General features: G+C 37.3%; 1 protein-coding gene across 1 annotated transcript in view; it reads right to left on the bottom strand.

Annotated features, from left to right (window-relative positions):
* Positions 1-27,701, bottom strand: part of rerg (RAS-like, estrogen-regulated, growth inhibitor) — a 56,312-nt gene that overhangs the window by 13,576 nt on the left and 15,035 nt on the right. Inside the window, exon 3 of the mRNA XM_033989783.2 lies at positions 2,619-2,675. Coding sequence (XP_033845674.1) covers positions 2,619-2,675 — 57 coding nt within the window. The remainder of the gene's footprint in view (positions 1-2,618; positions 2,676-27,701) is intronic.

The raw sequence follows: 27,701 nt of genomic DNA on the forward strand, positions 1-27,701 counted from the left end.
GTTTGAACTCGTTATCAGTATAAAAGACACCTGTCCACAACCTCAAACAGTCAGACTCCAAACTCCACTATGGCCAAAATCAAAGAGCTGTCAAAGGACACCAGAAACAAAATTGTAGACCTGCACCAGGCTTGGAAGACTGAATCTGCATTAGGTAAACAGCTTGGTGTGAAGAAATCAACTGTGGGAGCAATTATTAGAAAATGGAGGACATACAAGACCAGTGACGATCTCCCTCGATCTGGGGCTCCACACAAGATCTCACCCCGTGGGGCCAAAATGATCACAAGAACGGTGAGCAAAAATCCCAGAACCACACGGGGGGACCTAGTGAATGACCTGCAGAGAGCTGGGACCAAAGTAACAAAAGCTACCATCAATAACACACTACGCCACCAGGAACTTAAATCCTGCAGTGCGAGACGTGTCCCCCTTAAGCCAGTACATGTCCAGGCCCGTCTGAAGTTTGCTAGAGAGCATTTGGATGATCCAGAAGAGGACTGGGAGAATGTCATATGGTCAGATGAAACCAAAATAGAACTTTTTGGTAAAAACTCAACTTCTTGTGCTTGGACGGGAAAGAAGGCTGAGTGCATCCAAAGAACACTATACCTACTGTGAAGCATGGGGGTGGAAACATCATGCTTTGGGGCTGTTTTTCTGCAAAGGGACCAGGACAACTGCTCCGTGTAAAGGAAAGAATGAATGGGGTCACATATCGTGAAATTTTGTGTAAAAACCTCCTTCCATCAGCAAGGGCATTGAAGATGAAATGTGGCTGGGTCTTTCAGCATGACAATGATCCCAAACACACCATCTGAGCAACAAAGGAGTGGCTTCATAAGAAGCATTTCAAGATCCTGAAGTGGCCTAGCCAGTCTCCAGATCTGAAAATGGAGTTGAAAGTCTGTGTTGCCCAGCGACAGCCCCAAAACATCACTGGTCTAGAGAAGATCCGCATGGAAGAATGGGGAAAAACTACCAGCAACAGTGTGTGAAAACCTTGTAGAGACTTACAGAAAACATTTGACCTGTCATTGCCAACAAAGGGCATATAACAAAGTGAGTAACTTTTGTTATTGACCAAATACTTATTTCCACCATAATTTGCAAATAAATTCTTTAAAAATCAGACAATGTGATTTTCTGGATTTTTTTTCTCATTTTGTCTCATAGTTGAAGTGAACCTATGATGAAAATTACAGACCTCTCTCATCTTTTTAAGTGGGAGAACGTGTACAATTGGTGGCTGACTAAATACTTTTTTGCCCCACTGTATGTTGTTAAGTAACACTAAAATCACTATGTATATGCCCCGTAAAATCCCTTTTAGTTGTTGACTGTAGAAAGTTTTAGATCCTTGTCCTTGAATCTCAACATATTATTTTTTTCTCTTTTCAGTTCAATGAATGCATTACCAAGGTGGAGTCAAAGTCAAATTGAACAAAAAGCACACAGTATTGAGTCTCTATAGTTAAGGACAGGCAAAGTGAACATGTACTTCATGGAGGCCGCACACTTTTTCCTAAAAATGATCGATTTATTGATTTAGTTCATTGCAGGTCTTGTCTTATAACTGGTCAACACAGACATTGAGTAGGATGTGCAGATACAGGCATAAACAATGGAGAGAAGCATATTGCTGTCCTTGTATTAACACAAGGCTGTACAACAAGAGCAATATGCCACAAATCAATAGACAGTTTGAGCTATTCACCTGTTACCAGTTCTAACTTCTTTTATACACAACAACAAAAGCAGAAAAAACACCGCTCAGTTCTGTAGAAATTTCTGTTATAGGCTGTAGCCAAAAAAATACCCATCACATTTTGCCATCCATCAGAAATGCACAAAAATGTTCAAGTATATATTGCACAAAAAGTGAACTGTAAAATTAAACACAAATGTGCACCTTATACCCTCGTTTGAAAGATTCTTTTCATAGCCATTCTTTTTGCAGTTTTGTTACACCCTATTCATGGATTCAGGTTCTTGTATAGTCAAAATTTTGAGGACTCTTAACCACTCAAAAGATAGGATGTTTTTTTTTTTATTAAGTGCTATAGTAGCTCACCAATTTTTTCATAATTCTCAAAACATTTTTATTAGTTCAAGGAAATAAATGAAAGTTTAGTTACACTTTTACACTCCGGAGAAGCTTGTAGAATGTTATAACACAGTTGCCTTGCATATGCACTGCAGCTCTAACCACTGAGGCACATATTATAGGGCTTGTTGCCTTCTTGTTAGTGTGAATGAATGGAACAGCCAGAAGTCTGAGGAAGGGTGTGTAGTTTTCAACAAACCAAAAACCGCAAAGTGTAGTGTAACTGTAGCAGTACAACAACTTGTCAGAGGTGTTATGTTGTAGCTGCTGTGTTTATGTTAAAGTGCAGCTCATTTTTTTACACAATTATATGTTAGATCCCTTTACTTGGATTCAACACAAAGTAACTTATTATATACACAGTGCACCTTTAACTAGATCATTAAATTGGAACCATACCCTGACTAATATGGCCATATATTTTCAATGTTATTATAGTAAAAATTCCCACAGCAAACTACCTGGAATAACCTTAAAGAAAAAAGAAATATTATAAAAAATGTTGCCTTACCGAGGGTGGGGTCATACTCCCAGATGAAGCGTCTGGTCAGAAATCGCACCACCAGGGCTGTGGAGAACAACAGAGCAAATATGTTCAGGATATGAGGAGGGCAAGGGCAAGAAATGAGCTAAGTCTCCCAATTTCCTGAAGAGATTTAGACAGACAAGCTTTTTATTATCCTGCATATTTGGTCCACTGTTCTAATTTCCATACAAGGAGAAAGTCAATGGGCTTAATAATAACTGACAACACATCTTCTCTAATGGCTCACAGGAGCAGATGGCATGCTCCTTACACTTTCATCTAAATGCTAATCCCGTTTTAATCATTAGCCATAGTTCAAAAGGATGGATGGGTCTATAAATATTATAACAAGTCTGCATTACATTCTGAAATTTTCTGAAAGTCTGCACCAGGAAATATATCTCTGTTTTTTTTTTTTTTTCAGTGAATGCATTTTGACACTCATCCAAGTTTACGGAAGAATAGGCCTGTCACGATAAATACTATATCGATTAATCGTTCAGTATCTAACAGATGGTTATTTATTCATTGCAGCTCATGGTTTTTAACAATATTGTAGATTTAGAATACTTTTTGGGGATAATTCTTCTTTATTGTTTAGTTTCAATATTATAATTTATCTTCTACACTGCCCAGGCATATTCCAAGATGTCAATGCCAGGATTCATCAGGCTCAAACTGTGAAAAAGTGGTTCAGGGAGTATGAGACATGATTTTTACACATGGATTGGCCACCACAGAGTCCAGACCTTAACCCCATTGAGAATCTTTGGGATGTGCTGGAGAAGGCTTTGTGCAGCGGTCAGACTCGACCATCATCAATGCAAGATCATAGTAAAAAATTTATGCAACACCGGATGGAAATAAATCTTGTGACATTGCAGAAGCTTACCGTAATCAAAGCTAAAGGCAGTCCAACGAAATATTAGAATGTGTGACCTTTTTTTTTTTTGGTGGTAACTTTTTTTTTTGGCCAGGCAGTGTTTATTTACTTCAGCAATATATCGCGCTTCAAAATTTGTTATCGTGACAAGTATACTGAAGAACTGAAGGCACAGATTTCAAGAGAACAAAAACATAACGCTGCACCCATTCGCACAGGTATATCAGAGTACAAGGACACAGAAGACAAGGAGGGCACAAGTATGAAAGTGAGTAAGTGCGCACCCCAGCTTTTATACAATTGAACAATATAGTGTGAAATGGTGGCAAAGAATGGGAGATACATCCAGCAAAAAGCAAAGATGGTAATCACTGACACAACCAGAGAAGGAATAGTTTGATATCTTGCAATAAAGAATTCTTCAGGCAGTTACACTCACTACTTTACGTGCACGGAAGGGAAACTAAATCTCTGGGTGGGTCCAATTTGAAAGGGATTTCTAAAATGCATGTAATTGCACAAGTTTGATTGGGGTCATGATTCAAATCTCCCAAATGGCATGAACACATCTGGAGGACTCCAATCGTACTTGGCGCACCGGTGCACGTACACTGCTCACGCTAAGAGGGGCTCAATTAATAGACGCCCCTGAACGTCTCTTAGCCACCCATGCAGAACTACTTTCTTCTTTCCGACAGGCATGAAGAGGGGCAAGAGTAGTCTGATCAAAATTCTGATCAAGAGTGTATTAAAAATGTACCTGAAATAGTTTTTTAATAATGCTCTGAAATACATGTCGAAACATTTTACGGTTCTTGTGCCTATTCTCCAGTGGGAAGACTCTTTTTTAGCAGCAGCAGCTTTAATAAGGACCAAAACATGCTGCCCAGGAGGCTTCTGACTCACTCAACTAATGGTTTACCACCACCAACTAATCTGCTACGCGCTAATGCTGATCCCCTGTTTCCAGACACAATTACACTGACATTACCTGCTCTGTGTGTGTCTCAGTCTACAAATTATAGAGGTACTCAACCGCCAGCATGTTGTGATTTAAATGCAATTATTAATACAAAAACATGGCGGCTGGACTATAACAGGGTATTTAAGGATTCTTTTGTCAGAAATGTGTCAACAGGACTGAACAGCACTCATGTACAACACTAATCAGCATCAATTCATTCAGTCCAAAGTTGGTTTCAAATACTACACAATCGGTTCATTCTGTGCTTTAGTGATGATGGCACAAATAAATGATGGATAATACAAGTGTAATATTATAATTATTTTTAATGGAGTGTAGCTCAAATGTAAGAGAGAGACAGTTCTGAAATGAACTTGGATATGTTTTGAAAATGGTCTCCTCCAAGGCCAGCTGTATTATAGCTATAAAAATGTGTTCATGACTCAATGGCTTTTTTGGATAAAGGCCTGCAATTTTCTTCTCCAAAAATAGTCTTTTGCCAACTTCATTTTTGGGGTGAAATATTTTTTCAGAAGCCATGGTTCTCAAACTGATACATCCCGGCCTCAGGTGGAGGAGTTGAGCATCTTCAGTATGGTCTGGATATAAAGTTTTACAGCCTTATCACTCAGCATATTTTTGTTCCCTGTGTGCATGAACTTGAAATTCTACTCCTCCATATCAATAGGCAACTGAAGTGGTTGGGCATCTGCTGCTTTTTTCTATCTTTGATTTACTTGGGGCTGTACAATTAATCAAATTTTAATCAGTCATTCGTAATCATCATTAACATGCTCGAGTCTTTTTAATCAAGCCAAGCCAACTGAGTGAAAGCATGTGATTTGGAAGAAGAAACGTGTCTATATTTTGTGTTAAATTGTGATTTGTGTTGTATCTGTTCAGGAAATGAATATTGAAAACCATTTTTATTCATTTAAAAAAAAAACCCAAATAAAATAAAATTGAAAATCAAGATCAATCATAATGAGGAAAAAATATTCTTTTTTATGTTTTGCCATATCACCCAGTCCTATATTATTCATGGGTTGCAACTTAATTCCTATGGCAACAGTGCTAATATTTCCTCACTCTGAATAAGGCAGTGATTACTGTCTCCAATCTCACTCCTTACAAGCACACAAAACACTGTCACAGATTACAATTCCTCTCGCTTCCTGTGCACATTTCTTAATATACTTCCACATCTACAAACTCAAAATTACATCCTCAACTCTCCAAGGATGCCCTCCCAAGACCATTACACAACATCCAATTAGCCCACACTCTTTGCTGTCATTCAATCTATTTTGGGAGTGAAACTAAAAATAACCATCCTTAAGGCAATGGCTGTGTTTCATTAATAACTAACCTAACAACTATAACCACACTTCCAACCCCTCTACAGCTCATCACAACACGTCTCTCCCTCTGTAGTTTTAAGTCAGTACAGCCTCTAGCCTAATCTAATTACCTGCAGCCGCATCACTCTCTCTTTACACCCAGGAAGTCTCGGCGGGAGAGAGAGTGTTCAATCCATTTATCTCAACACTCCAGCAGCAGCAGTGGGCTTCAGTACGTCAAGGGCCCACTCATTTAAGACCGATGAGGAGGAAGCCGGCAGCGCACGGCCAAATATAGAACTAGCTTTGTACCAGGCAAACACCCAAGCAGCGATCCCCTCCGCAGACAGAAAGTCAAACACAAATATTTTAAATGTCAACACAGAGCGGGCCTCGAAATGTGTGAGTATTTGCTTTCAGAGGCAGGGAAAACATGCTAAATGACTGAAACGTGTCATCTAACCTAAACTGCACCACAAGCTCCTTATACAGAACACTGTACTTATACATTAAAAAGAATAGCAGAATAAATGGACCAGTCAATCCAGCTATTGCACCACATGCCCTCACCTTTCTGCTGTTGTCCTGGGAATTCCTTAAAATTCCAATTAATAATGAGTTGCCTAATAAAACATTTTGTCCTCTTTTAATGATTCATTGACAAAGTGACCAAAGCTGCCCTACTGAAATAGCGATTTCAATTAATTTGCAATATATTGAGCAGCTCTAGCACCAATGGCTTCTTGATCATCACACACTCACCACATTTTAGGCAAGGGTGAAATGTCTCAATATTTTCAGATTAAAGGACGACAACTCTACCACCAGATCCTCTTTTTCTTTACATTTTGCAGTAAAGCCCAATTTCAAACACCTCCTGTTAGGATCTTTCACCCGGTCCTGTATCTGTTAAGTTTTTCTATGATTTGGCCACAAAATAATGTCAAAACGAATTAATTAGTTAACTATTAACTAGACTAATTCATTTTCACAACAACATTTGAAATTAGAGTGACATTTAAAGTGATGCTTTTCAACATATTCTTTGTGTTTTCCTCTAAATATTGTCATGTTGGAGTGCTGTTGTGTGGTTGAGTGTTTTACAATGCTCCTGAGTCGTGTCCGTTTCTCTGTCAGGGCACTTGGCTCCTGCTTATTACATGGACACAATGGGAAATGGCTCTTACATTTGAACTGCAGTGAAAGACCATCCATCTTAGTGACGCCTGCTTTCTGTGTATCATTAGCCACAACAAGAACGCTGAAAGAAAAGCCATTTTGTTAGCCTCTGTGTGCTGTACGATTCATTTAACTGCTAAAGAAGTGGGGTCAAGCTGTAGGTAGTGTTTCACAGTCACTCAGGGGTCCAGGCTAAATACTTCCATTTATCATTTATCTGTGCTAATCCTGTCGCCTGTGGGATCTACCTTTTTCTATATAAAGAAGTGTAAAGATGTGACAACCATATCATTGCAATATTAAATGTCTCTAACTAAGATTGTGGACAATTAGAATAGCAAACTGCATCATATAGCATCATGCAATGTTTTTTCAGAAGCACAGAAAGAAAGATGGAAAACTGCACACAGCTTAGATTTTTTCATTGTTTCAATGCAGCCAGATGCCTATTAAAAAGAAAAATGATTGTATGGACTTTAAACCATGTTATAATAGAGTTCCCTCAGCATTAGCTTACTTATAGTAGTATAGTAGTATAGTGTGGTGTAGTAGTTGTATTTAGGTTGATTCATGAATGTCTGAGTTATCTCACATTGCACTGCATTTTAAAAGCTGTTGAACTCACATATTATTGTTATCAGGATACTGCAAAAATATTGAGATATTCCATCCATTTTCTTTCACTTTATCCGGGGCAAGGTCATGGAAGCTGCAAGCTGAGCAGGGATGTTCAGAATTCCATACATACATCCCCAGGCTCCACTGGGGGGATTCCCAGGCCAGCTGAGAGACATAGTCCCTTTAGTGTGTCCTGGGTCTTCCCCAGGACCTCCTCCCAGTAGACATGCCCAGGACACCTCTCCAGGGAGGCATCCAGGAGGTATCTGGAACAGTGCCTGAGCCTCCTCAGCTGGCTCCTCTTGAAGTGGAGGAGCAGCAGCTGTACTCTGAGCTCCGCCCACGTCACCAAGGGAGCAGCTACCACACTGCAGAAACTCATTTTGATCTTATCAATATTGCCCACCAGTAACCTATGTTATATATTTTTTACTATAAAAGTACATCATTACTTAAATGTCTTCTTTAATCTTTTCAAATATGATATTAAAGACAGTCGACAAGACTTGATTATGAGTGGAATTCAACTATTGAACTGACTTCTATTGAGAAAAAAATTGCAAGCAGATAGATATATTTGGAAGAGAATTGTGTTTTAGTCAGAAAACCTTTTAAATTTTCTTGCTGGTAGACGGTAAGTGTGTGTTTGAGTCATATTTCATTTGATTAAAAAAAAACAACAACTCACAGACTTTTAAGCATAAATCTATAAGCTCTCACTCCAACACAACAATCAAATAACCTTCACAAATATATTCAAAAATAATACATTCTGGTTGACTTTATTGCGTCAGCACTGTACTGCATCTTGGGCTAATTGGGGCTTCATTTTCTCAATAGGGACACAACAGCTTTTCTTTCATTCCTGTTGCAGAATGCATTCACAGTCCTCATGTGACCAGCTTTATGGAATTCAACTTTCTAAATGACAAAGTAAAGTTAATGTGTACAATCATATACATATTGTGTATGTATACTTTCCTTCTGAACATCTGTTGATATTTTGACACAATATATACTGGAACCAACCTAGTTTTTATCAAAGTCTCTTGGGTGTTTAAGTTGATTTAACCGCAATCATCGCTCTTACTTAAACAACCAGTTATTATCATGTGATTCCTTTTAACAGCAGAAGCAACCAAAGAAAACATTTTAATTCCACATTTACATTCCTGCCCCAGTTTTCCTCCTGAGCTTCCTGTTACCTTTCCAACCGCAGCGACTGAGTGCGGTGGCCCAAATTCTGGGTAAACATGAGGACCAATGGGGTGTGAAGTGCAGCCTCATTAGAAGTAACTGGATCTGAGCTTTTCTCCGCAGCAGCAGAGTAAAGGTGCACAGGAGAAGAGAGAGGGCTTTGTCAGAGTGGTTAACTGCACTGTATTCACTGGAGGTACATAGAGACTATCAGAGACATGAGCACATCACTGTCAACACTAGGGTTGTAATCAACTAAAGTCATTCTTGGTCAACTAAAGACATGTCCTGTTGATCGATTATTCAAAGGCAAAAGCTCTCAAAACTATTACAAATCTCTATGTATCTGACCCATACTGCCCTCACAAGACTACAACAGCATGGGAGTTCATGCAAAAAAGTTCTAGGAAACAATGCATTTTTATAAAGACAGATTAAACTTGTGAACCATTAGTTTAATCTGCCTTTTAAATTCAAATAATAAAAAATACCAAATCTTTAGCTAACTCACTCACCCACTCACTCACTTCTCTTTTCTGCTGTTGCCCCATATAAATCCTCATAATCTAAATAAAAAGATAAATACATATTTTGTTCAACTAAGAGCCCATTGACCAATCGAAATGACTAAAGCCCTAGTAGTCACCATGTTGCTGTAAAAGGGAAAATAATGACTTTGTGAAATGTAGCCTTGTACAAGCACTGTTAATACAAGATGCACTGGCCTACTACTGTAAAATGATCAAAAAGATGATATAAATAGGATTAGTTAAGCATGCATTCTGACTGTGAGCAGGGAGCATCTCAATGCATCTATAACTTGGCTTGGAGATGCCACCTCTTTGTCTCCATCAAGACAGATAAAATTTAAGATCTTGAAGTTCCTGGTTTGGGCTATTTTAAACAGTTCAGGTTGTTATATTAATTCCTTCTCATCACTCTGTGTACAATCCACTGTAGCCCCAGTTGCCCTATGACATAACGGCACGGGTGTCAAACTCAATTTCACCGAGGGCCATATCAGCAAAATGGCAAATTTGCAAAGATATACAAAAATATGTTTGTGTAACTGCGTAACTCCTGATAAACTGACATTTTAAGACAGTCAAACATTTAAATGCATAGCTTTTGATTAGTATTTATCATTTTAGTTTACTTCTCTATTTATTTAGTCTTATTTAGGCTGGCTAGTGTGTTTATGTTTTACTTATGTTTTATTTACTTGTTTAGTTTTGACTTATTTTATTATTTATTGATTATTTTATTATTTATTGATTATTTATTTTATTATTTATTGACTTATTTATTAGTTTTGACTTATTTTATTATTTTTAATCATTTTAGATTTGCCAGTGTTTCCTCTGAGGAGCCCTCTGCACCGGGAGCTGTGGTTGGCTGTGGCTGCTGGGCCCTGGTTCGTGGGCCCTGGAGGTTTGGTCTTGACCTCATCTCTTCTCTGGGCCCTGGGCTGGTGTCCTGTGGCTGTGGGTGACCCTGTTCCTGGTGCAGATGGTTCCTCTGGTGGCGCTCTCTCATCTGGTTCATCTTTATCCAGCCTGTTCCACTTAAACATATTTTAAATGAAACCGAGGTATTTTAACATGTGTTGCGGTGGGGGGTGGGAGTGTGTGTTGGGGTGGGGGGTTGTTTGGTTATGATTATTGATGTGTTGGGGTTGGGTTGTTGGGCTGTCGGGTGGCTGGGTGGGTTTGGTGGGTGGGACTGATTTTAATGCTTTGTAAAGCACTTTGTGTTACTTTTGTTGTGTGAAAAGTGCTCTATAAATAAAGTTTGATTTGATTTGATTTGAAATTTACCTTGTCACGGGCCACATAAAATGACACGGCGGGCCGCATTTGGCCCCCGGGCCTTGAGTTTGACACATGTGCATAACGGTCACCAACCACCAACCACTCAAATACACACCCATCTTAATGTGTGTGTGTATTAATAAAGTGTCATAGTGACACAACAACAATGTGCAATGGTCAGAGCTGGCAAAAGACGTCCAACATGAGCTTTCTGTCACTCACGCTTCATTGCCCTTGTCCCTATAATACAATTCTGTCCAATTTGGTGGCTCTGCTGTTCTTTGTGCATCAAGGACAATTTCCAATCTGAAACCTGTTGCATTAAATAGCTGAAGCTTGGGGTCTCTATCATGTCATATTGATGCAATTCCTAACTGTGCTGCAAAGTTAAGAATTGAACCAGATGCCGTTAGGTCTGGTTTGATTCTGATGGTGTCTAATCTCATTACTAACAGGATGTGGGGACTAATTGCAAACAAAGCAGCAGCGTTTAGCAGCGCCTGTGGCCTGTAGGGATCCAGCTGTGTTTCTGATTGAACAGGGCCCATTGATTCCCTGTGGTCATCAGACAGTCCCCCGCTGGTCTACAGCCTCCTGCCGTCCCAAAACCACCTCTTTACTGTCAAACAAGCACCACTGTGCCAGTGCCATGCCTCTACATGCCACTCCTTTGCTATTGTTAACATGTCAGATCGGAGCATGTCATTGAGCAGACTCTGGGCACTAGCAGGATGTGTCTAGACGAGGAATAATGAGAAACAAAATTAAACTGTAACATTAGTGGTCACAGAAAAAAATAAAATTGGGAAAAAATCTAATCCTTCTGGACTGCCATAAGACTGTACAATAAGGAGGTTTGTGGCAGATGAAGATTTGAAGAGACCTACAATCTGAATTTCCCCTTAGGGATAAATAAAGCCTTTTGGATTTGATTTGTGGGTCTTTTGCATTTAACCTAGTCTTAAATGCTTGGGGAAACCTTCCAGACTTTCTTCTCATCTGAACCAGGATCTTAGTCTGGAGCACCAAGCTGAAGGACTGGTTTTGGGCTTTATCTGGGACTCTGTTGCAGCATACACAATCTGAAAATTAGGACACTGGGATAGATTGGGATTTTTTTATTTTATTTTTTTTATCTGATATCAATATTGAAATGCTACTTTAGAGTTATGTATCTGCAGATGCTTAATACCAACTGATACCCTAAAGATCCAAGCTGATTTAAATGTGTTGCATAAACTTAGTAACAGCCAATTAAGCTTCAAATACTATGATACAAGAGCCAAAATCAGCCAGTAAGCACTCTATTAAATCAATTTATATGAGTTGAAATGGCTGATTCGATATCCTTCAACCGATATCCGATCTCGCATATTTTTCTGTAACTGGAGAAATGAATAGGCATGCGTCACAAAGGCCTTTCAGCGTCAAAGCAACATTATGGTCTGAAAAATGGAGGACCTGACCTTTGTAATTTCTGTAGCATAACAGAGATCATTCAGACCACATCTAGTTGATAAAGTATTAGTTTGACAGTCCAAATTTCCAACAGCGAACACAATAGGTCTGGTAGGTCCATAAGTTATATCACAGCATTATAAAGAACAGTCTTTGGAGGCTCTGTGCTCTGTCTCTTTTGAGTGATGTCGTAGCGTGTGCCTGTAGATTGATGTTTGCGAGCCTGTTGTAAATTAGCTGTGGTTCTGGCTGGGGGGACTGTTTTTCTCTACCTGAACAGACAGGAGTGAATCATTGGCCACATGAGCAGTTAGCTAGTGGGTTTTATTGCTCCACTGTCAGGAGAAGGCAGACAAATGCAGACGAGATGCTGCCCAAACGGCTATTAAGGATTGTAAAGGACCGGTGAGCTTCCAGGAATCTGCTGCTTGTAAATCCAACTATAAACTCAATGCGTTATTGAGCTATTAACAAAAGCCAAGCAACAGGTTACCCAGTCATGCTGGAACTGCTTAAGTATACACAAGTCTATTAGTTTGTTGGTGGCAATTCACCTCACAGTAGGAGGCTCATCTCCAGAGCATGCATTTCTGCTTGGAGTAGGGATGGTTGTTATTATTGTGATTATTCAGGTCACAATTATAAGAACTAAAAAATAATAATTACGTTATTCAATTAAATTTATGGCCAAAAAGTAAACCTAAAGTAATTTCTTTCCCTGTAATTTTCAAAAAGTTTGATTTCATAAAGGTCATATGATAGAGTAATGATAATGTAGGTCTATTAGACAATGTGAATGAATGAAAATAGTTTGGTCATGGTGTCAATAACTCAATAATTGTAAAATGGTGGTGTTTATTCTCACTTTCACTCATTCATTCATCACTCTAGTGAAGTCTGTTTTCTCCATGTATGTGTGTTTTTGAATTAATTATTATTTTGAATTAATTATGAATTAATATTATTATTATTATTATTTTATCTGTGGAATTTACAGATAAAAAATAATAATAATTTAAAAAAATTAAAATCTTCAGTTTTATTTTTCCAACATTTAAAAAAATTAAAACACAGAAAATATGGAATATGACACAGAGAGTAAAGTAATTACACAAAAATGAAATAATCCTATGAAATAAGTTTAAATGAAAAAAAATGTCCCATTTAGTCAAACTTTATGAAAAAAGGTCAGTTTTTCAATTAAGTCTGGATGTAATTTTTCCATTTTTGAATCTGAATTGTAATTTAGAGCCATAGATAAATACATCCAGTCCTTGATTGTTGGTGCAGTTTTTCGCCATCCATTTTTCCGTAATGGCCTTATTTTCCGCTGCCAAAAACATGCTCCAAAGATATCCATTTATCGTGTCTATGGCAGGAATTTTGAGGCCCAGATACATAATTTTGAAGTCATGTGGGATAGTAATGTTAAAAACAGCTTGCGGTGCTTTGTTAATGTCAGTCCAATTTTGCAGAATCTTGTTGATCGCATTCTAAGAATAAATTCTGAAATTTGGGCAGCTCAAGTCTCAACGTTAGACTTCAGTTATTCACATATGAAATACTTCCAGGAATGTGCCATCTTCAAATCCTGGTTATAAACCTTAGCAAAGATTGATTATTTCTAAGGCTCCAGTAATAGCTGTGACATAATAACCTGTAATCCATTTGGACAGCCCTTATCACACATCTTAAGAATAGGCTTCTTGTTCCTGTATCTTTGTGGTGACATATTGATTTGTCATTTGCAGCTGCTTGGAGAGAAAGTGAGAAAATGTGTGTGGTCTTTTGAGCCCTGCCCATGGAGGCGTATAGGCGGACACAGTGAACTAAAGCCTGGATATAAATCATTGAACATGTGTAGAGACAGGCTACTGCTGCTGGACTAAATCACTCCCACTAAAAGTACAAAGAAAGATCAACAATGAAAATCAAAGAGAGGCACAAGGAGGGAGAGTTGTCTTCAAAGGAACAGTATCAACACTTGTTACTGAGTCAAAACCTCAAGTGTACTACTTATAAATTGTAGTACATGTTAATAAACTTGCATGTGATTGTATGAGGAGTCTAAGCTTTGATTCCTACTACAGTGTATCATCAGCCTGTTTGGATGCACCACAAATATTTATTTATTAACATGAGACTGCATCCCCTCTAGGCTGTAGTCAACTAAACAAATACTTGGCTGACTGAAGACACATCAATGAACCTACAGAAAGGGGAAAACTATGTACACAGATGAATAGGAAACAGAATATTCATAAATGAAAAGCCAGATTAAAGTGTCCCATCACCCCAAAAACTCAAGCTAACCCGGCCGTTGTGCATATAAAACCCCATAATCTTAATAAAATAATTTCATTGGCTAAAAAAAATGCAACATCATCAACCGACTCAATGATGTCGAGTCAGTATGGTCTGGTTTAGCTCTGATTTAGATTAGGTTCTAGTCCTGTTCTAGTCCTGGTTTAGTACTGGTCCAGTCCAGGTCTAGTTCTAGGTTAAGTCACAATTTAGCCTGAAATTCAAAGTGATGTATTTGTATTTTCACTTTGTACTTTCTATGTATGTGCCATTGAGTCTATCTTCCCATTATATTGTTCATGAGGAGAGAGGCAGGTTATTTCCAATTGGCTTCTTCTAATATTAGCAGGATTGTCAAGTATCTTACACTAATCAATACTATAACAGATACTAATTTAAACTAAGATTTGACCCAAAAAAACACACAATTTTACCTTTCCTAAACAGTTTTAGAATGATCTTGAGCTTTTTTATTAGACCTTTCATTTATTTTGAGTTGAAAATTACAGTCTATTATCTAAAAAGTGACATACAAGTGACATGATTGACAGCTGAGGAACTGATGGATCAAAGACACAAGTGAACATATTTGGGTCCGAGCTGGGTCCATTCAGAATAATATTTCCTTGTCTCTACTTTATATCACTTGTCTGTCATAGCCTGCTACGTTTGCCTTATGGGAGCTGACATGTTTACTGTCTGCTGCCTTGTGTGTTATTGTTAGTCCACTCTCCACTTCCCATATCCTTTCTTCTTCTAGCCCTTCACATCTCAGCAAGAATAAACAAGGATGTAGTCTGATTAGTGCAGCGTTATCTGATCTGAACTGGGACCAACATGATAAAAAAAACATTTAGTTGAAACTTATATTTAGTGACATGGTTATTTCCCCTGGCACTGTGGGCACTCCCAGACAACCATAATGAAAGAACGGCATTGGGCGTCTATGGAGCAGAGAGGGTTGGTGTTTGTGGATGAATACGTGCGTCTATGGAGCCGAGAGGTTTGGTGTTAGTGGATGAATACGTGCCCAGGGGAGAGCCTTGTTGTGAAAGGAATCATGGGAAATGTGCCGAGGCTGGGAACAGTGGCTGACCTCCTGCTCAGGAAGTGGTCAGATGGACTGGGGTGTTTTTTGATTTATTGGATTGCAAAGAAATATGTGAAATGATGGGCTCTGCAAAACAAAACATAAGAATATTGTTGCAGTAAATGTAATTCAAAATATTATAAGAACACATTTAACAGCGCTCTGAGTAACTTGAAGGTGGAAAAGCGCTATATAAAAATTTGCCCATCACCATTTACCATGATTTAAACCGAATTTCAAGTCGATTAAACCAGTAATTTTTGTCTGCTTACAAATAAATGGGAAAATCTTGCTTGTAATAAATAGCAGTTCAAGGATACAAATTTATGCACAGATAAATTTGTGATGGAAGACAAAGGAATGAAAGAAACATTTTAAATCAATCACTAACTTCAAAGCAATCCATCTATTACCGAATTTGAAGTCAGTCTTGTGTTGGCTATTATGCGTACGCAGGATAGCACGCCTGTGGTGCCAAACGAGATGCACAATGTAGATACTTTTGTCTGTACTGTTCTGTCAAAAAGGATTATTTGATCAGAGCATTAATATTCACTCCAATGCTGAAAGCTCCTCACATACCACATCTGATGTTTTGTATTGAATAATCTCTTCAGTGAACAAAAGAGCAGCTCTGTTGTAGTCAGGGGTAATTATTAGTTCTGAGTCTGGATAATTAGCGATTAGCCATGTTTGTTTAATTAAGACAGAGGCTACATATTTCATCTGAACAACCACAGAGAACTCACAGGACAGACACACATTTAGCCCTTTTAAAAATCCCATTCATAAATCTATCCTAATTAAAATATTTTTGCATGGACCAAAGGCACAGCATCAGACACCTAACTGGGCTTTACAGAAATCATCAAACTATATTGGATTCTGAATAACAAAAATCAGATTAACACTGACTGGTAAAATGTGACACTATGACATTGCCGTGGGTGCTACCTTCGTCATTTAGATTGTATTATTTTGCACGGCGCTGTCCATGGCAAATAAGTTCTATGTGGACTAGAGCAGGGGTGTCTAACTTGATTTCACCAAGGGCCACATCAGCAAAATGGTTTGTCTCAAATTTGCAAAGATATAAAAAATATGTCTGTGTAACTGCGTAAGTCCTGATAAACTGACATTTTAAGACAGTCATTCATTTAAATTTACCTTGTCGCGGGACACATAAAATGACATGGCGGGCCGCATTTGGCCCCCGGGCCTTGAGTTTGACACATGTGAACTAGAGGCTCTGTAGTCCATATATAACTTTTTAATGCCTCCCAGAGAATCGGAATATTGTTTGACTTTTTCATATGACCATTAAACATTTTACACAAATCAACCTGCTTTATATCAGATTTTAGCTGAATATTTTTTCCCAAATTCTCCATTGAAATGAATGGAATTTCCACTTAACTGAAAGTGCCACCACAAAGAAAGTGCAGTTTAGTCTTATTTATGGCACTAGTGGACAGAATAGGGCTAATAACCGGTAGCAAGTAATAAACTAGTAAAGATGCACCATGTAACCTTTCCACTGGATGATTCGCTACCCGCTTGTCTAGATGTTTGACAGTATGTCTTTGAACGTATTTTGCATTCGACCAATTACAAGTACTTTTATTGCCCAAAAACATGTATTCTTCCTTTTTCTATTACGTTTTCTTGATGTGAGTGTGGTCGCCTCTACACAGATCTAACCTGTACCAAAACCTCATAGCTTAATGCCAAATGGTGAAACATTTAAGCAATAACATCACCATGGAGACAAGCAAGAGCCATAACCTTCTCCTGGAAAGTTAGATACAGAACTAACAGAATCCAAATGAGGAAACAACATTTTATGCACTGAACATTATATTTTGCCAACAAACAAGCAGACACTTCAAAACACAGTTATTCTGGGCAGAGACTACACATAGATTTGCAGTTACTGTGCTGTGCGTGGCATTCAGACTGATATTTGGTTTGGCCTGGGGCTTGTTTTTGTTACGCTCCACGGTTGAATTAAACCAGCGACATCACTGCGCCTCTCTCCCGTGTTATTATTTAAAATGTGCCTGTTAAATCGCTTCATTTATAACCTTCTAATAGAAAGCCAATCGGTGCAATCATAAACGGAGATTTATCTTCTGTTATATTGAAATTACTGGGATGAAAGCATATTTGCAGCAGTGTTTTAAGCAGCTGAAATGAATAAGAGTGTACAAAGCCTGGTTCAACTGTGCCACCAAACGGGAATAAAACAAAATAGCAAATACCATGTTTATGTAATTCAACATTCTTAGGAAACAACAGTATTACATGAACTGCCTCAGATTGTTCACATGCATCTATTATAGTGTCCTATGCTCCATATACTGCAGGCTACATATGTGGAAAATGCATATAAATAGTACATTTGAATCCCCACTGCTCACTGTGCTCTTTTCTGCTCCAACTTTAACAGAAAAGCATTATGAATGTGCATTTTTTTAGGTATCTGTGCTTTATTCAGTTTTACAGTGGATACTTTTTACTTTTACTTCACTACATTTAAGAACAAGTATCAGTACATTCTACTGGACTGAAGAGTAAAAAGTACTTGAATACTCATATGATTTGTTGGGGTTGTTTTTACCATGTTTGCGGTAACATCCTGACAAAATTTTTCAAGCTCAAGAAAAATTGAGAAATTGATATGTATAATTTTTAATCAGTGTCATTACATTTAACACTTTAACAAATTAAGAAACATTTTGTGAAATACTTTTTACTTGACTAGATTTTTTTTTTCATTTGATACTTTTACTTTTACTTGGGTTTACCTCTGTATCTGTACTTTTACAAAACTGAGTACTTCATCCACCACAGTGAATGTCATTTGTGTAACTATAGCTTTACTAACAGCTCATTTTCAGCCTTCGCAGGTACCTTATAATAAATGTTTCTATGGCTCTAACAGCACTGCATGGGATCATTTGTATATAGGGTGGGTTAAGGTTAGAATATGGAACTAAATAATGACTTCTCAGATGCCATAATAATTAGGAAAATCATATCTGACTTGCTGTATTATCAGGTTTTTACCCACGCCTGTACTTTTCAACTGCTTTAGAAAAAGGTCAAATTCTCTATTACTATATTCACTTTTGGCGAGTTGTTGAATTGGAGCTGACAGCCTCTCAAATACAGGCGCCATGCTTCATGCTCTGACACAGGGTCCACTGGGGTTTGGACTGAACTAATCACATCAGGCTCAGATCAACACCATCTTTGGGAACTGTGGCTGAGTTTTTATGTAACTCCGGACTGAAGGTGACTTTTCATTAGAGTCAATGGTTTAGAAGTGGAAATGAAAGAGGTTCTTTGCTCCATTTCCAGGTTGACCTGCTCACTTGACATATTACTTGACATTCACTCAGGGCCGTCAAGTACTCATATTTGACCAAATTAAGATATCATCTCAACCAGTTGTACAAAAAAGTCTGAAATTTTTCATAACAGGAACAGCCACAAGTATAAAAACATGTAAGGAAGGGGGGTATGGGGGCCCTCACCCAGAGAAATTTAAACATTCTAGACATTTTTTCTTGATTTCTGGTGCATTTTAATGTGGTCTAGTTGACTAAAGTGGACTTACATTTATCAATTATTTATGTTATGAAATGCAGAATTGGATAGAGTAGCCAAACGATGTACTTAAGCAAGGGTACACTTACTTCAGAATCATATTACTCAGGAAGTACAAAGTAGTGACCAAAGTTAGAGTCACATAAGAGAAACTGCCTGAACATAACATCAGGCACATGGCAAAAATTGGTACATGCAGAACTTTCCATTTACATAATCATGCATAAAATGTGAACACATATTTTTTGCTCTAGGCTTGGTTTTAAAATGTATTGCAGTTGGATTAAAACAGTCATATATCCTAGCATCTCTACCAATATTAACAGAACCACTAATAGAAAGGCAAACAATGGCACTAGCACTGGTTTCAAAGGCATAGGGAAAAGGGAATAGATTAGAAATTTGGCAAGAATCATAGTTTTAAGTAGTTGAAAATATCTTAATTTGAGTTTGTTTTGTAACTTGTTTTGATATATGCTAATATATTATTTTTACTGGTTTCAAAATATTTCCTTATCTCAAGACAATCATGAAGTTGTTTTCCTAATTTCAAAAGCAATTTATCTTGATATAAAACTGAAATCAGCCCATGGTGGATATTCCTTTTTGCAGTGAATATGCAAAAGTCACACAGGTTGTATTTAGATGTGCTCCAGAAACTGCCCAAAATGAACTATACAATTCTATTATAATACAAATGACTTGCTTGCATGTAAACACACTTATCATTGCATCAGGTTTCGACATGTGAGTTGCTCCCTTCTGTCATAGTTTGGGTGGGCTCCACAGGCTGACAATGGCTACTGTGGTCCCTAGGGTGCAGAAAATAGGACACAGCAGGCTATAATTACATCTGTGTGAAATGCACAGAGCACAGTCAGGCTACATAGAGACAGAACTGCAGAGACATTCAAAAACAACATGAACTCGGGCTTCTCAGGGCTTTGAACCACAAAAGCAAGAGTACACCACACTACGTGATAACACAGGTGAGCACCTTTCATCTGCAGACTTTGTCACTGGTGAAAGAAGTACTCAATTTTGTTACTTAAGTAAAAATATAGATACCAGAGCAAAAAAACACTGAGTAACAAACAAAGTAAAAGTATCGCATGAAAAAAATCTAGTATTAAGTACCCCTTTAAAAATGTTCTTAAAGAGGAAAAAGTAAAAGTATTTTTGCACAGATTTTGAGCTCTTATAAAGCAACAAATGTAGTGATTTTGATAAAGATTTATGCTGAATTTTGTTCAACAGAAATGATTAAATTAATAGTTTTTTGTTTTTGTTTTTATTTATTTATATGTATGTTTTTTTTGCTAAAACAACATGTTAAAATAAATCCCCAGACTATTCTGCAGGTCTCAAACAATAATAAAAAATACTTTTTCAGTCCAGTTGAAAAATGTAGTGGAGTAGAAAGTACTTCACTACATTTGAGAGATACCTGCTCTCAAATCTAGTGAAGTAAAAGTAAAAAGTATGCACTTTAAAATGTACTTAAGTAAAGTACAGATACCTAAAATGTGTATTTACGTACAATACTTTACTACTTTTGCTTCATATAAGGATTTGTCGATTGCAGAGAAAGTGAAAAAGTAGGAGAAAATGTGAAAATGGCTGTAATTTCTTGCATTCTTGTGAAAAGCCCTTGACGAGGAGAGGGAACAGAAGGCTATATGATTCAGACAGTATGGTTTATGAGAGATATCTTTAGGGACATGTTTGTTTAATACACATTTGCAATAATATTAATACAAAAATCTTTCTGTTTCTTAGATTATATATAATGATGTATGTATTACCGTATTTTCTGGACTATATGTCACTCTGGAGTATAAGTCGCACCAGTGAAAAAATGTATAATAATGAAGAAAAAAATATATGTATAAAAATCGCACTGGACTATAAGTCACATTTTTGGGGTAAATTTATTTTACAAAATCCGAGACCAAGAACAGACATTTTATCTTTAAAGGCAAGTTATAATAATAACAATAAAATAGCTAACTGCAGGCTGACTAGCAGTACAGCATTCTAATGTAACACATAGACAAAGAACTGTCTGGCATGTTTACGTAAGATAGAACAGTTAATCAGATAACTACGCTAACGCAACATTTATTCAGCTCCATGAAGCATGGACAGAAAACTGAATAAGTGTCTGGTATGTTAATGTAAAATATTAACAGTTAATCAGATACGCTACGCTAACGTAACATACGCCGGCTTGCCACAAACATGTGAGAAACGAGAGTTCCTTTCACTGATGTTTATTGTGGTCTTACTTCGTCATCACATAAAATATAACATAAGCTCTGGCTCATATTACATATACACACAAAACTGCATATGAAGGCAAGGAAAACATACATACCACTTTGGCCTGCTAGTAAAGAAACCGGTGAACCAAAAACTTTATATTTTTTTTCTTAAATAGTGCTCTGTCGGGTAAGACTTCGCATTAGTGTAAAAGGCTGAACTGGAAAACAGGATGCAGTTTTCGCAACCTTAAACTAGACTTATGATAAACTAAACATTTACAACATTGTTCCAAATGAAAAATTATCACCTTTATGGTTTTATAAATGAAGGGGAAATAAATAAGGGGAAATTAAATATGAAATGTATAAAAGAAAACGAGTCAAGTACATTTTCTTACAGGTATTACAAACACACCAGCACCATCTATTGGTCAAACAAGTGAACTGTAACATGTATAATCAACCGTTGCATAACACATATTTATTCAACTGCATAAAGCATAGACAACAAACTGAATATGTGTCTGGTATGTTAACGTAAGATATTAACAGTTAATCAGATAAATAAAGCGTAAAAACAAGCTAACAAGTTTAGTCTCGATCTCACTCCAAATCACGGAATCCATAGAATTCTTCATCCTCAGTGTTGCTTCTGAATAACTCCACCTGCTCCGGAAGTAGATGAAAGGGCTCTTCTGTGTGGCTGTGTACCTGCTACACAAGCCTAGAGTCTCCAGTGTGACAATAATGAAGATGTGAAATTCTATACTTGAATAATTTCACATATAAGTTACGTTTGAGTACAAGTCGCACCCCTGGCCAAACTATGAAAAAAGTGCGACATATAATCCAGAAAATACGGTAGTAAGATTTATTTATGTATTTGTTTAATTTGATCTGTTTGTGTGTTTGGAAGGTCTACTTGGTCTTTATACAGTATGTTCACTTGTTGCACTAATAGATGCAATTTAAATGCAGCACAAAAATGACAAATCAGGAAAGACAATTTGTTCTAACCAAAAGTAGTTTATAATTAAATATGGGGCAGTTTATGCCCTAAAGGGTTGTTTCAGCTAATAAAAACATTCAAGGGCAAAATGAATAAATGTAAAATGGATTTGTTATGAGTTTTTAAAGCAGTTAATCTCCAGAGAGGAGCGTGGCCAATGCACGCACCAAATTTAAACCCGAGGATCATGTTGTGATTTTGTGGGAAACAGGATGGACGTGTGCGATCACACATCCCTGCCCTTTAGGAAAGGACAAGGAGAGAGGGGTAGAGGAAGCAGGGAACAGAAGAGAGGGGGAGAGAAGAGTGGAAGAGAAGAAAGGGGGAGAAGAGAGAGGGGGCCAAGGGGAGAGAAGATAGGGAGAGAGAGGAGAGAAGAGAGGGGGAGAGAGTGAACTTAAGAGGAGAAAGGGGGAGAGGGAATATTAAAGGGACAGTGTGTAGTATTTGTATTTCAAATTACATGGCCTATCTGTGTCCCCCAGATACGAGGTATAAATTCAAATTAAATAATGATTTTACTGATAACAATTGTAATGTTGATTTATTATTAGTTACAAAAACTGGACATGATGGCCAAGAAGTTGGTGTTTTCATTTGGTGTTTTGGTTCTCAAGATGATTATCCAATCAGAAAGCAGGAGACATGAATCTCACACCTGGGTTGACAGTTTCAATGCCAAAATTCTGGCTTAAACTCTTAGATCTAAATACTCAAAACATAAACTTCAGCACCTGCAAACAAGAGGTGAGAATGAGAAAAAATACATGTACGTATGTGTTTGTTATTGTAGAATCTTTCAAAAAATAGTAAAAACACAGGCTACATACTCTACCTATAATACATGTTTCAGTCCCTTTTTGAAAGAAAAGGTTCCAAAGGTAGCCATCTAAATGATGTTTTTGAAATCGAGACCATCCGACTATGTATGTATGCTATGTATGAAACTGGAGTTTTTTTTTTCTTTTTTATGTAAGTCCATGTACAACACCCACCATAGATCCACTTCCACTGCTAAACAAGACGTCTGTACAAGGTTACATGAAGCTTCAGTGAAATAAGTCCACACTCACAGACGTAACTCCGCTATAGCAAAGTGTAATAGAAGAAAATACAGTGTTGCAGTTTAAAGGACAAAGTTACATTAGCTCTATGAGTCAGAGGCTGAGGTGGAGGACAGCCCTGCAGCAGGAAGTGCTCAGCAACCACACAGAGATGGAGACTGGAGGTGTGTGCTAAAAATACCACTGAGCATGTCATCCATTCAGCCAGGACTAGAGGTGCACTGCCAATGTATCCCCCACAAGGTATATTCATATACAGTTATTTTTACTGTATGAGTGATACTGATTCACATGAAAAGGCACTAAGGTAATGTTACTTTTGATACTACAATGAAAAGACACTCTTCAGATGATGTACTTTTCAACAGAATAATAGCAGTTTCCATAAGATTAGCATGTGGTCTTACAGTGCAAGGTTTTCAGTGTGAATGGTATTGATTTTGTAACACCTGTAGAGTAGCGCTCAAAGGAGTGAAGTTTTTTGTTATCCACTGAAACCTGTTCATCCACATACAAATGTAAAAAACATAGTAAAAACATCTGATTATATAATGTGTGTAATGTACAAAAATGTCTAACTTGATTTCAATACTAAGGAAAGGCCAGATACTATATGTTCAGTATTGACATTTGATACTAGTTTTATGAAAAAAACAAAACAAAACCACTCCTGATCAGGGCTGCCTTGCTCTGTCACAAACACTTCTCTCAATAGCAGCTCCATTACACTGCAGCGATGACGTACGACTCTGGCTTTATTTAGAACTGGTAGGACTCCAGAAACACGAATCCTATTTTCTCAATAAAAGTAGTTCAAATGATGAGTGAGCGGAGGTGTAGACAGATGCCAGTGAATTGGAGAATGTGGGCAGTTAGCGCAGAGGAGGGCAGTTGGCCTTCAAAAACTCAAAGATATAAAGTATATAAAGAAAATGTGGTATAAATAAAGAGGAAATAAGAAGGAAGAAGGGCTCTCCTGACTGACGTAGGTGATAATTTTGGTATTATTGGCCCAAAGTAGTGAGTAGTTTGTGTGCGGCATTGATTCAGAGTGGATGAGTAACACTTTGATACAGTTATAAACGGTGTGATACTGCGTGTGGGATGGAATAAGAATTAAACACAAAAAAAACCCCATTGGTAATCAGTTAGCTATACATAACAGTTAATAAAGTAGTGATTAAAACTCTCCCATAACAGGGAAATGACTGTTGCTAATAGGACTCTTATTAGCTGAAAGATTTATTACAGATATTTTTAAAAGTATTGAGTTATTCTGGACTAATCAGTTTCTTTTTCTTTTTTTTTAATTGGATATTAATTGGAGAGCAAAAAGGCCATACACGTTTGACATGTAAGAAGCCAAAACAATGGTGACTCTGGATTTCTTGAGTTATTTTCTTTGCAGAGAATGGACATTTTTCATCAAAACTCCAAAATGAATGTTCTTATTATACTGTTGGATTGATTCACTGTAGTGTCTTTTCAATACATCAATGGTAAGTATAGCGCTCTTCTACTTTGAAAGGCATTCAAAGCGCTTTACATCAAGGAACTATTCATCCATTCACATTCATACGCAGACACTGGGGGCGAGGAGGGAGTTAAGTGTCTTGCCCGAGGACACAACGACAGCATTCATCTGTGGGAGCTGGAATCGGCCCGTCAACCTGTATAAAATGTATTGATTAATGCCGACTGATTGTTTCACCTCTGAATGATATTTGAGTAGCTGCTCTTTCTGTTTCTACTGTGGATATAATGTAAGAACAAATTGCACAATAATATAAACATAATTGCTATTGTCGTCTGATATACCAGTCCATTATCGTCTCTTTCTGAACTAAATGAGTATTTTCAACACTGGCTCTGCCTCTAATCAGCATATAATAGAAACAATCAGAGGTGAGAGGAGTATTATAATCAGGAACAGAAAAGGATTTGATACAGAAAAAAATAGAGTCCATTCAAACCATTCGCCCACTACATTAGCTCGCACTGTGGAGGAGGACCGGGGTTGTTGATATTCCGCTGATACACATCAATCTGAGACGACATCATTTATACACATTTAAAACTGAAATTTGTCTGAAAAAAAACAACTTTAAAGTCTAAAAGTTAAAAAGTCTGTATGTCAGAAATGATCGATAATGGGCCAATTGGAAAATATTAAATATAACAGACGTCATCCCGGTATGATCCATAGTAAAAGAAAAATTCAAATCTGTCAACTGCACAACAAATTTTTTGAATTTTTCTTTTACTATTTGATATAATAGTATTTACAATTTAAAGGGCCGACATTAGACTATTTCTGATCTATGTTATATGCTGTTTCCTCATCACAAACACATCTGGAGTTGTGTTTTGTTTCATTCACACATGTTTAACACATTTGGGCTGACCTTTTCTCTCATACGGAAAACACTCTGCTCCACTGTGTTTTTAAACTCCATACACCTTCGCTACAATTATTTGGATAATTTGAGCCCTTTAATTTCCGATCTCTACTAAACAAAAGGTAAAAGGCCGTTAACTTGAAAACTACCATCACAAGGTGTAACAGAGCATTTTGAGCTTTGGGGATGTAGACAGACTAATAATAAAGAATTACTTAAACACACCTCCAAGTATGTTTTTGATGAGGTAATAACATTCTAACACGGCTTAAAACTCACAAGATTCTGCGTAATACAGAACCTTTAAGTCAAGTTGGACAGTAATAATAACACAAACACAGTCACACACACTTATACAAACAGACATAAACACTGTACATGAACCCAACCGAAAGATTTTCTGATGAGTAGAATCCACACAGGCATACAGAGAGGAAAGAGGAGACATGGATCCACATTTGGCCCCATCACAAACTCAAGTATCTCACAGAAACAACCTTGCTGTATTATGTTTTTGCAGATCTCTGTTGCTATGTTACAACCCTCTCCAACATACTCAACATACTGAAAATAATGAGGTTCCTCCTGCTTTAAGATATTCACATTTGCGGGCTTTTGTTCGACACAGCTTCTATATTGAAACTTTGTTGCATGTCTCAAATGTAAAAGTGAGTTAACATAAATGTATTTTCAGTATACTTAAAGGCCCTGTACCCAATTAGATTTTTCTGAGAAGTATTAATATTATGATTAGAATTATAATACGTACCCATAAAATTATAATTATGCGGTAAAGTATCTGGAATAGTATCTGTTTTCCAACCTGAAACATGGAGTTATTTCTGTCAATTAACTACAGGAGCATTAACATTTGAGAGAAGACTGAAATAAGAACTGATCAATACAAGAATCCCATGAATTTTGGAACCTGTTTGTAGTTTGTAGTTTGTTTTCATTCTGACATATTGTACATGTTTTAACCTGGAAAACAGGTACTATTCCAGACACATTCCAGCATAATTATAATTTTCACCTTGCACTTTCAAATATTTCCTCAAAATAATTACTTGTTAAGTAACAAATAAATGACATTTGAAATATTAGATAACACCATTAAAATCTTTGAAAAGTACCACTTTAATCTGTCACCTTTTCAGCTCTTTCTCTAAAACCCACCTCTAAAGGCTGATTAGTGGACCCCTGTGTCTTTGTGTTCTGGTGACTCATTCTGCATATTCTCATAATCAAGCATTCAAACTCTCACTACAGTCAAAAGGGCAGCAGGGTCAAATACTAAGTTCATATGACCCAAAGTAACTAAAACCTTCCCAATTCCATTCATTATTTTAATACTGTCTCATTTCCTCCATGAGCTCCAAAGGAAGTTGATTTTAGAGGTGGTTTGGACTGACTAAAAGTCATTTGAGTCGCTGGGTGAACAGGAAATAATGTCCACAATTATCATCAGCTCTCACAAAAATGTCGGTCACAAATGGTAATGGTACACATCTGCTGCACTGAAATATGGATCATTTAAGGTGAAGACTGAACTCATGTGAGACAGATATTTTTATTTTATTTTATTTATTTATTTGATAGGGACAATGCACATTAATGAACATCAGTATAGAACAGATGTAAATATGCCGAATTTTAGCTACAACGCTAGTTTTATCTGTAGTCCCTAGGCAGGCAAATACATAAAAAATACAACATGCAATACAAGCAAAAGTCTAGTGGTCACATGACTGGTTTGTTTTCAGCCATAGTTTCAGTTGTGTTTTAAAACTGATCAGTGTAGGGCTCTCCTTTATATGCAGAGGAAGACTGTTCCAGATGTTAGTGGCCCTCACAGAGAGAGTGTTCTGCCCAAAGG

This window comes from Periophthalmus magnuspinnatus, chromosome 23, assembly GCF_009829125.3.
Source record: "Periophthalmus magnuspinnatus isolate fPerMag1 chromosome 23, fPerMag1.2.pri, whole genome shotgun sequence".
NCBI classification, from domain to species: Eukaryota; Metazoa; Chordata; class Actinopteri; order Gobiiformes; family Gobiidae; genus Periophthalmus; species Periophthalmus magnuspinnatus.